This window comes from Podarcis gaigeae (assembly GCF_964106915.1).
Source record: "Podarcis gaigeae genome assembly, chromosome: 2".
Lineage (NCBI taxonomy): Eukaryota > Metazoa > Chordata > Lepidosauria > Squamata > Lacertidae > Podarcis > Podarcis gaigeae.
In genome coordinates, this window is record NC_139679.1 from 105,442,053 (window position 1) to 105,454,545 (window position 12,493).

General features: G+C 46.3%; 1 protein-coding gene across 2 annotated transcripts in view; it reads left to right on the forward strand.

Moving 5' to 3' along the window:
• Positions 1-5,422: 5,422 nt before the first annotated feature.
• Positions 5,423-12,493, forward strand: part of FAM107A (family with sequence similarity 107 member A) — a 32,373-nt gene continuing 25,302 nt past the window's right edge. The window contains exon 1 of one of the 2 annotated variants that reach the window (XM_083725401.1): positions 5,423-5,748. In XM_083725401.1, coding sequence (XP_083581527.1) covers positions 5,670-5,748 — 79 coding nt within the window. In that variant the 5' untranslated portion in view covers positions 5,423-5,669. The remainder of the gene's footprint in view (positions 5,749-12,493) is intronic. The other variant, XR_014560652.1, reaches the window with a different exon arrangement.

Sequence of the window (12,493 nt, forward strand, 5' to 3'; positions counted from 1 at the left end):
ATGGTCAGGGGTCCCTTTACCTTTACCTTAGGTTGGTGGCCATCACTGCCTCCTGTGGAAACGAGTTCCATAGTTTAACTAGGTGCTGTGCATGAAGATGTGCTGTCTTTTATCTGCACTGAATCTTCTGGCGTTTGGCTTCAGGGCAGAGTGCAAGCAACCGCAGCAGAGCAGCCTTTCCAAAGTCAAAGTCCTCCATGATGGAAGATAGGCAACATTTTCATTTTCTGTTTCTTTCAACGTAGAGGAAAACACAGAAACGCTGGCAGGGGTTTAATCCCCAATGATGCAACAAGCTGATCGATACAGAAGTGCCTCACCGCCGATTAGTGTGAGAATAAACTTGCTTTCTATCTGAAAAGGCTGGCTGCATGCAGAAGGTCCCAGGTTCCCTGGAAAAGTTCTCAGGTCTCAGGTGCTGTGAACTGCGTGAAACCCTGGAGCTGCTGCATGTCAGAACAGGCAATGGAACATTGGTCTAACTCAGAAAAGACGGCATCATTTCATGTTCTTCTTTTCTTGGAATGATCAGTGAGGCTTGCACACATGCATAAAAGTAATGTCAACAACAATAAAGCCACAGTAAGAAATCCACATTTTATCTTTTTTTCAAAAAAAACCACCAAACTACCCTCTTGAAATACAAATGGCATTCAGTGTTTTCTAGAACAGGGAAGCCACTTTTCTTACCAAGTGGGCCACAAGAATACTTTAACACAGAACCCACAGGCTGAAGACTGCCTTGTTGTGCAGTGGGTGGGAGCGAGGGCAAAATTTGACACGCCGCCCCCAGCCCTGGAACTGCCTTCCCAAAGCCATCTAAGCATGGCGCCTAGCTTTGGGAAGGAGGCACAAGGCTCTGGTGGAGCCCTAAAAGCCCCCACCTCTCCTTTTCAAAACTGGGAAAGCACTAACTAGGCTTTGGGACTAGCAATGACAAACCTTGACAGCATCTTAAAAAGCAGAGACATCAACTTGCCGACAAAGGTCCATATAGTTGAAGCTATGGTTTTCCCTGTAGTGATGTATAGAAGTGAGAACTGGACCATAAAGAAGGCTGATTGCCGAAGAATTGATGGTTTTGAATTATGGTGCTGGAGGAGACTCTTGAGAGTCCCATGGACTGCAAGGAGATCAAACCTCTCCCTTCTTAAGGAAATCAGCCCTGAGTGCTCACTGGAAGGACAGATCATGAAGCCAAGGCTCCAATGCTTTGGCCACCTCATGAGAAGACTCCCTGGAAAAGACCCTGATGTTGGGAAAGATGGAGGGCACAAGGAGAAAGGGACGACAGAGGACGAGATGGTTGGACAGTGTTCTAGAAGCTACCAGCATGAGTTTGACCAAACTGCGGGAGGCACTGGAAGACAGGAGTGCCTGGCATGCTCTGGTCCATGGGGTCACGAAGAGTTGGAGACAACTAAACAACTAAGCAATAACAAACTATGAAGCTCTCTTGCCATGCTGGTGATGAACTACAAAGCACTATGTGGCCTCAGCTCTCCACATCTGAGAAAACATATTTTGTCTATGGCAGAGTTGGCTAACCTTTGGTTTTACAAATCCTGCTGTCTTCTCTTCTCATGAGGTGGCCAAAGTATTGGAGCCTCAGCTTCAGGATCTGTCCTTCCAGTGAACACTCAGGGCTTATTTCCTTCAGAATGGAAGCTTCATAGTTAGCAGGCAGGTAATGTTAACGTAGCTGGTACAGAAGCATTTATAACTTATGTTAGTGACATCCTCATCCAGCCTTTCCCAAAGTAGTGCACTCCTATCAGTCCCAGCCAACATGACCAACAGACTGACTCGCCAGAGTGGTGTATTCTCTAGTTATCTTCCGCTTGGACTACTGCAATGCACTCTACATGGAGTTACCTTTGAAGGTGACTCGGAAACCGCAACTAATCCAGAATGCGGCAGCTAGACTGGTGACGGGGAGCAGCCGCTGAGACCATATAACACCATATAACACCTGAAAGACCTACTACATTGCCTCCCAGTATGTTTCCGAGAACAATTCAAAGTGTTGGTGCTGACCTTTAAAGCCCTAAGCAGCCTCAGCCCAGTATAACTGAATGAGCGTCTCCAATCCCATTGTTCAGTCCGGACACTGAGTGAGGTCCAGCGCCGAGGGCCTTCTGGCGGTTCCTTCGCTGCGAGAAGTGAGGTTACAGGGAACCAGGCAGAGGGCCTTCTGGGTAGTGGCACCCGCCCTGTGGAATGCCCTCCCATCATATGTCAAGGCAATAAGCAACTATCTTACTTTTAAAAGGCATCTGAAGGCAGCCCTATTTAGGGAAGTTTTTAATGTTTAATGCTGTATTGTGTTTTTAATATTCGGTTGGGAGCCACCCAGAGTGGCTGGGGAAACCGAGCCAGATGGGCAGGGTATAATGATGATGATGATGATGATGATGATGTAATGGATGATGGACACTGTAGTCCAGCAATATCTGGAGGCCCCCAGCTGGGGAACGACTGCTTCACTCTCATAAATACAATGGCAGCTAAACTTTGCGCCAGTTGCAGCTTCCAAATGTTTTTGTCAGTGAAGGGGGAATGAAGGATGCTTCCGTTTAGGAGCTGATCTTTAAATGTCCCTTGGCCATTCACGTGGCATGTGAGGTATTGCAAAGCATCATCTTCACTCGTAGGCATAAATCAACAGAGAACATGATAAAAAGATCCTTATTAAGCTCATCTCACTTCCAGTCTGCAGTGCAACACCTTTGCAGCAGCTGTTAACACACTTCTTTTCAGGTTAAGAGGAGGGTAGCCTATGGTCCAGAGCATGATGCTAAGCTACTGTTCAAGCTAAGCAGCAACACAGGAAGATACAGAGAGCTATGTAAGTCATTGCTAGCACCCAGAGGCACAAGGTTGCGCCCAACATTGGGGAGACCCATTGCACATGTGTGACCTCACAAACTGGCGTATATGGCTATGGGAGAAACAAAGCCTTCTTGGGGTGTTAATGCTGCAAGACCCTCCTTTGTAGGCTCAGGTTGCGTATAAACCATATATAAATAAATAAACCATGAATCCTAAAGACACCACTCAAAAAATGTGTACACAAGATGCTGATGAATTTTCACATGGACTGTAAGGAAGAAACAGAATGCAGACGGATGTGAAAAAATAGGAAACGGAGAGAAACCAAAATCGATTGATTAATCCATCCCCAGTTGTAAGTTACATTGCTTACTATTGCTACTAAACGGTGAAAGTTTGGGAAGAACCTGGAATTTGTACCCTGTACAACATGTGACCCAACAGGAGCTAAGGCAGAAAAGCGGGGTTGCCATATTCCAAAGCGCAAAAACCTGGACACATCTGGGGCACAAACACCCCACCACCACCATCCTGCATCTCCATCGCTTGCCCCATTCCTGCCGCTGCCCCCTTCCTCGCCTGCCTGCTTGCCCCCTCCTTCCCTCCCTTCTCTTACCTTTGATGTCTTTGCCCTCATGAGACACTGTGTCTCCAGACGATGGGAGGCCGGGGGCCCGTGCAAGGCCTGGAGGCCAGCGGAGTCATCACCAGACCTAGCGCTGCCCCAAAAATTAAAAAGTTATTTAACGTAAAATACAAAAATCTGCCCAGAGGGGCATGCTGAGCCCCCAAAAGAAGCCATGTCCGGGAAAACCTGGATTTATGGCAACCCTAAGGAAAGGCCCTACCCTGCCCAAATACCTCAGTGATTGGGACCTAGCATCAGCCCACCACTTTCCTCACCTGTTGTTGTTGTTCTTGGTCGTTAATTAGCATTTATACTCTGCCCTTCTACTACAAAGTAGCTGGAGCAGCTTGCAGAAAAGAATAACCAGAAAAATTAAGATGTTTTAAAAAATAAATAACGGACATGCTGCACAATGCCCTTAATATGCCCAGAGGCACTTGTTTTACCTTTAACAGGCACTTGAGGCAGCAGTTCTTGCCAAAGGATTGCAGGTAGGGCGGAGGGCCCAATCAAGGACACCGGACCTGGAAAATTCAGTCTGCGCATAATAATTCACAGTAAGCCTTGGCCGCCAGAGTTTGTCGTCCCCCCCCCACATATATTTGCACATATAAATATAAATTATCACGTGCCACATCGTGTTAAGGTCCTGTGTGTACCCAAACACTTTTAAGCACCTAGCAGCACTCCTCCTTGGTAGTCAGCAGGCTGTGACCCAGAAACAGGGACTCATCATCACATAGCTTATTTTGACTGAGGACTGTGGGGAATCATCAGCTTCCAGTGTTTCTCAAACTTGGGTCCCCAACTCCCATCATCCCGGACCGCTGGCCCTGCTAACTAGGGATGATGGGAGTGGTAGTCCAACTACAGTTGGAGTTTGAGAAACACTGGAAAGGACTGTGGTTCAATGCCAGAGCACCTGTTTTGCGTGCAGAATGTCCCTTATTTATTTATACCCCAGCATCTCCAGGGACGCGGGTGGCGCTGTGGATTAAACCACAGAGCCTAGGACTTGCTGATCCGAAGGTCGGCGGTTCGAATCCCCGCGACGGGGTGAGCTCCTGTTGCTCAGTCCCTGCTCCTGCCCACCTAGCAGTTTGAAAGCACATCAAAATGCAAGTAGATAAATAGGTACCGCTCCGGCGGGAAGGTAAACTGCGTTTCCGTGCGCTGCTCTGGTTCGCCAGAAGTGGCTTAGTCATGCTGGCCACATGACCCGGAAGCTGTACGCCGGCTCCCTCGGCCAATAAAGCGAGATGATCGCCACAACCCCAGAGTCGGTCACGACTGGACCTAATGATCAGGGGTCCCTTTACCTTTATCTCCAGGTTGGGCTGGGAGCAGCTCCCACTATTTGGAGCCCTGCAGAGCCGCTGTCATTCAATGTAGACAATAGTGAGCTTAGATGGGCCAGCAGCCTGAGTCAGGATAAGGTAAACTTCATGTGTCCCTATGGCTTTGCCCAACAACTTGGTCTCTCTCTCTCTCTCTCTCTCTCTCTCTCTCTCTCTCTCTCCTTCCTAAGGAACAGTCTTCAGAGTGCACCTGTAAAACAAAGCAGTCTCTTTGGCTGCTGTGACCTGGGTGCTAATTCTGACACTGGCACCTGCTATTCCAGGCGTAGGAGGAAAGCTGTCGAGGTTCCTGTCTAAATTGCCATTCTAGCAACTCCTCAGCTCCTTGAAAGCTGGCTTCTATAACTCATTGTTTTGAACCACGCTGCCCACTTGCTAATTTACTTTCCACCTCCCAATGTGTCCGTGTGTGTGTGTATTTCCTGAAATAATAAACACAAAATATTCTTTTTTGGCATTGAAGGCACTGACAAAGTTCACAGCGTGCAAAAGGGAGTCTATAGTGGCCCCCTTCTTAAGAGGTGTGGGCTGATGTGCTTTCTCTTTTTTTGCACAGTAAGTAATGTAATATATCACAGGATCTGAGGGAAACGGTTTTTGTTAGAGCAGAATGTGCTTGTCAGCAGGGGAGGGCCGCAACTATAGAGCCGCTCGCAGGGTCACGTGACCGCTTATTCTCGTTGCCTCTGAAAAGGTCTTTGCAGAAGTGAAAGAGCTTAGCAGTATACTGCCAAAAAGTCATGCACGCTTAGAAACATGCCGAGGTGCGGGAAAGAGGGAGAGGCTTAAGGCTGTGCCAGGGAGCTGAGGGAGAGAGAGACAGAGAGAGCGACCAAGACCTGAAAGCCTAAATGAGCCAGAGGATGGAAGACCAGGTGAGGATCCCACCTGGGGCGACTGGACTTTACAGAGCAATGCTAGTCAAATCAGGTAAGTGCAAACATGGGGGTGCTTTCTGAGCAGCGCAGTGCAAGATATCTATATGACACTGGGTTTCTAGCAGAGCAGGCGCACACCCACACCTATTTTCTTGGACAACAGGGATTGTAGATCTCACACTGCCTAGGAATTTCTCTCTTGGCTTGCAGAATCCCTCTTGTACACGAATGGGTCCCCCTTTTGTTTTTCCGACTGAATTTCGCTATCCTGAGATGTCCGATTTTGGTGGCAGATTCTTTTAAATCTTTCTCAGCTGCAGAAGATTTCGCTGTGCATAGTTGTAGCATTACACAACTTGAAAACTTGTAAGGCTAATTGCATTTAGAAATATATTTTCTTTCTTTCTTTCTTTCTTTCTTTCTTTCTTTCTTTCTTTCTTTCTTTTTGGAAGACTGCCAGCAAATAAACCCTTGCTGAACTTTCTGTGACAATTTGCTCTGCGCTGTCAGCTGGGGCTGAGGGAGTGAACTCTGTTTCTGCGAGGTGTCTAGTTAATTATCTAATTAATGATGACGTGGTGATGCAAATCGGTAGTTTTTGTATTGTTCCCGGACACCCGTCACTGCTTACTTAGCAAAAGTAAATAGTTTTTTTGATCATTTAGATTACATAGTATTTCTTCATATTGAGTATATCGTATCAGCAGGACTGGAGAGATTTGTTTTATACTCTTTAGAGGTGGGGAATCAATATTGCTGCACTGCTTCTTTGCAATTATATTTTTAGAAAAATATTGCTGGCTACTGGAGTGGTTTTGCTGAACAGCAGCATGCTTGACATTTCAGAGAGGCATTTAAAATCATTCGCTGTGTTAACTCATCAGGGGAAGGAGAAATATGTAACTTGGCGTATTTATATGACTGCAGTCTTTTAGACCTTTCTTTTCCCAGAGAAATAGGAAGTTGGATTGCACCTGTATTAGCTAAGGGTGGGTTCCCATGTGCAAAACCTGGTTTAGCCAGGTGCGTGTGCAATAGGGTTTAATCTTCCTTTACCTCGAGATCTGATAAGGAGTAAGGACGATGACCCAAGATGAAGCCAGCCTCAGTTTCCAGACGCCTTGCTGCATTATGAATACGGGCAAATTAGATGTGGTTAATTATTTAATGTTTCACATGCGGACCACACAAAGGGGGCTCGGACCTTCCTTTGGGAGCTTTTGTTCCTGAAAAAAAGGGCATCGCCTGACATTCGGGTGAGTGACGGGAGAGCAAATAGTGCCCCGTCAAAAGTTATGCTCAGTTTTTTTGCTGGCAGATAACAGGCATGGTGTGGGAATCTCTGCACAAGCCAAACTCCCACAAGCTGCTGAAGCAAAAGCTCTGTGATGAAAGGAATAGCTCAGAGTCACTGTTGGCTTAAATGGGCATATCGTGCGAGAAGTTTGGAGATGACTGGATAGGCAATTAATTGCAGAGACAATTGGTTGAAAAGAATTAAGGGTCACCAAGGTTTGCATCAGCCTACCTAATCCCCAAACTCATGCGACTCCATGCCTACAAGAAATTCCTTATTCAGGGAATTAGGAAGAGGAGTGAATGTACTTGCACAGGGCTGCCCTAGAATTGAAGTGGTCAGGGAAACCTATGCATGTAGGAACTCTTCTGTACACACTGAAAAGCACGTAAAGCTTTGGCCTGGAGTCCATGTAGCTCAGTTCACAAGCGTGGAATCTGGTTCCTCATTCAGTATCTGTCCTGAAAATCAAAGCTTTGGTTTTTTGTTTTTTTGTTTTTTTTAAAGAATCAAGGGTCCTAGACCTCATGATTGCAAATAAATCTTGGGCATGGTACAGTGGTACCTCAGGTTAAGTACTTAATTTATTCCGGAGGTCCATTCTTAACCTGAAACTGTTCTTAACCTGAAGCACCACTTTAGCTAATGGGGCCTCCCGCTGTCGCTGCGCGATTTCTGTTCTCATCCTGAAGGTGTTCTTAACCCGAGGTACTATTTCTGGGTTAATGGAGTCTGTAACCTGAAGCGTATGCAACCGAGGTACCAACTGTATTTGATTAGCAAATACTCCAAAATTAGAGTAGGAATGTAGGAATGTACCTTAGGACAGTGTTTTTCAACCACTGTTCCGCGGCACACTAGTGTGCCGCAAGATGTTGTCTGGTGTGCCGTGGGAAAAATTGAAAAATTCAAAATATTTTTTTATATAAAAAAGTCAAATTTTCGCCCACTAGGCGGGCTCCGGACTGTGTCCACCCTATTTTCCATCCGTCCTGGGCGGGGATCAGATCGGATGGGAGCGGACAGGCGGTCCGCTCTCATCCGATTCCCCATAGAGAGCAGCGGGGCTCTGACAGCTCCCTCTCCGCACACAGTGCGGAGACGGAGCTGTCATCCGCCGGCTCAGTGGGGATCAGCGGATCGATCCCCGCTGAGCAGAGAACGGTCCGCAACGTTTTTGTTAGCCATTAAAGAAAAAAATATTAAACATTTTCTAATGGTGGTGTGCCTCGTGATTTTTTTCATGAAACAAGTGTGCCTTTGCCCAAAAAAGGTTGAAAAACACTGCCTTTGGAGACAAGGCATTAACAGTTTCTCCTAGTCCTTTATCAGGCTGAGTATACAAGGTACATTTAAAGCACATGTATCTCCCCCCCTTCAAAGAATCATGGGAGCTGTAGTTTATCCCTCGCAGAGCTACAACTCTGATCACCCTTAACAAACTCTCCCCATAGGTTATAGTGGCAAATTACCTAAGCCCCCATGCAGTCATCCCATCGCTTTTCAAAATAAATAAAAAAGCTCAAAATGTTGGCTGTGCAACAAGGTAAGTAAACAAAAGAAGAAGTAAATTTATGCAAGTGTTCTTAATTTGCAAAATTTATTGGGGGCAAAAACTCCAGGTTGCAATTCTGTTCATCATCATCATCATTATTATTTATTAAATTTGTATACCACCTTTCTTCTGAAGATCACAGGACAGTTTACAACATAAAAAAAAATACAAAATGCATCGCATAATAACAACAACCCCCACCCACAAACACATTTAAAACGCCATGTATGATTTAATCAGCCATGGCCCTGCATGAAAAGCAGTATTTTCACCTGAGGCCTAACTTTTCGTAATTTTGAGCATTTGCAAACTCTTCCGTGTTCACAGATTCTTGTGCTCACAGAATACAACCGTTTCCCACCCGTGTTCCAAACCTCCTGCCAGCTCCCTGCCTCTCTCCAGCACAGCCCTGCAATCTTCTATATCTCCGTTTCCAAAACAGGACCACAAGACATCCAGCTGCCAGAGGTCTGGTTGCAAAGGTTGCGTCCATTGCATGCAGCCTAATTAAGAGACTAAAAAAGGCCCCGTTTCTGGATTATACGAAAGACCCATCAATTCCACCGTACAGTTCCCCACACGGTTGCCAATTAGATACCGCTGGGAAGCCCTCAAGCAGCGCTCTTGCCGGCCGTTGCTTCCCACCAAGTGAAGCTCTGAAAATGGAGGTTCCATTTTGCCACTGCAACTGACAGCCACTGATAGACCCATCCTCTTCCACCATCACCCATGTGTCTTATCCCCTTTATAGCCATCCAAGCTAGTCACCAGCAGCAGCAAATTCCGTACGTTAATTTGAAGGAAACAGGGCAACGTCAGATGTTGCCTTATAGCTCAATATTGCCCACGCTGACTGGCAATGGGCATACCTGAAGGAGCATCTCCACCCCCATTGTTCTGCCCGGACACTGAGGTCCAGCGCCGAGGGCCTTCTGGCGGTTCCCTCACTGCGAGAAGTGAGGTTACAGGGAACCAGGCAGAGGGCCTTCTCGGTAGTGGCACCCGCACTGTGGAACACCCTCCCCTTCAGATGTGAAGGAAATAAACAGCTATCTTACTTTTAAAAGGCATCTGAAGGCAGCCCTGTTTAGGGAAGTTTTTAATATTTAATGCTGTATTGTTTTTAACACTTGATTGGAAGCCGCCCAGAGTGGCTGGGGAAACTCAGCCAGATGGGTGGGGTATAAATAATAAATTATTATTATTATTATTATTATTATTATTATTATTATTAGGCAGCTTTCCAGGGATTCAGCCAGGATTTCCCCAGACTTCCTCACCTGGAGATGCCAGGGACTGAACCTTTTTCATGCAAGGCAAATGCTGTACCACTGAGCCACACAGTCTGTATAAAATATTTCCACGTTAATAATAATAATAGTAATAATAATTTATTGGTATCCCGTCCATCTGGCTGGGATTCCCCAGCCACTCTGGGCAGCTTCCAACAAAGATTAAAAATACATTAAAATGTCACACATTTAAAACTTCCCTAAACATTGCCTTCAAATGTCTTCTAAAAGTCAGATAGTTGTTTATTTCCTTGACATCTGATGGGAGGGTGTTCCACAAGGCAGGTGCCCCTACCAAGAAGGCCCTCTGCCTGGTTCCCTGTAGCTTTGCTTCTCATAGTGAGGGAACCGCCAGAAGGCCCTCAGAGCTGGACCTCAGTCTCTGGGATGGATAATGGGGGTGGAGATGCTTCTTCAGGTATAAGTGGCTCGCCATGCAGATCAAGGGATATCTGCCAGGTCACCCCAGGGAGCATGCGCAGGCAGCGGAAAAGCCAGCAAAGGAACACGCAGCTTGGCGCACGCAACAGGATGTGTCGCACAGTGCCCACAACATTACATGACGCTCCGGGCACTGTGTGTGTAGCCGAAACAGCCGCCATGCAGCGGGGGGGGGGGGGGAGCAGCAGGCGAACAGCAACCTAGGGGCGTCGGGCAGATCTTTGCGCCCCGGCACCGCATATGCTTAAGACGGCTCTGGATGGGAGTTGAAGTTCAACGAAATTTGGAGGGTACCAGTTTGAAGAAGGCTGTGGTGCATTTCTATTAGCATGCCTAAGACAGGTGTGTTACTGAGGCACAGAATATAAAGTATGTCTCTGGTGGCATAGAGCACATGGCTTCCCTCAAAGAACACTGGGAACTGTAATTTAGTCCTCATGGAGCTACAATTCCCAACACCTTTAACAAACTACAGTTCCCAGGATACTTGTGGAGATGTGCTTAAAAGTATGGTTTGTACACAGGTTCGGTCTAACAATGAGGCTGGGCGGGAGGTTGCCTAGATTGCAGGTTATTTCACATTTCTCGCCTTCAGTATTCTCAAAAAGGCATTAATATTGAAGTTTGGGCATTATGGTAACTTTAAAAGCAAGGGAATTAATTGACTCTTCAGTTGGCAAACCACCCTAGCCCTAATCTTTCAGAAATCCGACTCTCTTCTTTGCTGGTCTGCGAATACAATAAGGCTGCAATCCTAAACACGTTTTACTAGGCAGTAGGCCCCATTGTACAAAGCACGTTGGCTTGCACTGTGGAAACTGCAAAGCAGATCCTTCAGAAACAATGGGGGGGATTGTGTGCTGTGAAGTTTCGCCTCTTTTGTGTCAGCTTGCGGAATGGAAATGAAATAAATTATCAGCCACTCCTCAGCGGCATGAAAACTATCTCTTGGCATTTGGCTTTTTGACACAGTGGAATGTGTATCCTGTTTGCAGACTTGAAAACATGCCATAAGAGTCCAGAGGCACTTGGTGCCCCCAAAATCATACGGGTTTTTAATCACCAGCCCCCCCCCCCCGTAACCCACAAAATGTGGAATTAAGGACCAGCCCTCTGACCACATACTCAAAATTTGATTTTACTACCAAATTGGCCTTTTACCCAGTTGCAGGCTGTTATGTAAGGGCCTTGGCTCCATGGGGGGAAAGGCCTCTCCATGCTAGGCCAGTCTGTTTGGGAATTCCCCCGATCGGCAGCAAAGGAGGGCAGGACAACCCTCCATCAGCTGGAATTCAGGTTGGCCAATCATTGGCCAGAGAGGACAAGGCTTGGGTGACGGACCAGAATGAAATCCTCACCATCTTAATTTAAAAGGGGGGGGGGGGGGAGCTGCCCTTTTTCCTTTTGGCCATCTCTGCCTTTATTCATTTATTAAATTTCCATCAAAGGATACCAGGCTGGCAAACCTCAGAGCTGAAGGCAATTAAAACAGAGTATAGTTAAAATAAAACATATTAAAAATATTTAGAACATCTATGAACGTTTAGAAACAATCGCATACCCCCACCGTTACGAATTTCACAGTTGCCATGGCCTGTGTCTAACAGCCGTCAAATGCCTGGGTAAACAGGAATGTTTTTAAAAACCACTTGGAGCCACTGCCAAGAAGATCCTGTCGCAGAGGAAATCCATCCAGGCCGTAACTAGAGGCACCACCACCAAGAGGGCCTCTCCTGATAGTTGTAGGGCCCGAGATGGTTGATATTTAACCAATCCAATTTGCTAATCTACTGCAAATCCTTTAGAGATCAGTCAGTAGATCCTGATCTACCCTTACCATGGTGTGTGAGACTGAGCTGCTAACTAAACCAATTAGGAGTATTCAATGGGATTTACTTCTAAGTATACATGGTTAGTTAGGATTGTGCTGTAAGTCAGCCATTCCCGATTGTACTGTAACTGAGTTGGGCTTCAGCAGACTTGTAAAATAGGGATATTCTTCTACACCTTCAAAATCTCCACAGTGCTTGGTATTCCTGCTTTTCAACAGGAGGTAAGGCACTGTCTCTCTCTCTCTCTCTTTCTCTTTAAGGCATTATTTCTAAAATCCATTTTATTTGGACAAGGCTTTTTTGACAGAGTTCGGAAAATATCAGATTTGGTCACCGAAACCTTGAAAAGGAGGAGGGAGAGTTCAAGTTGGCATGGAAAC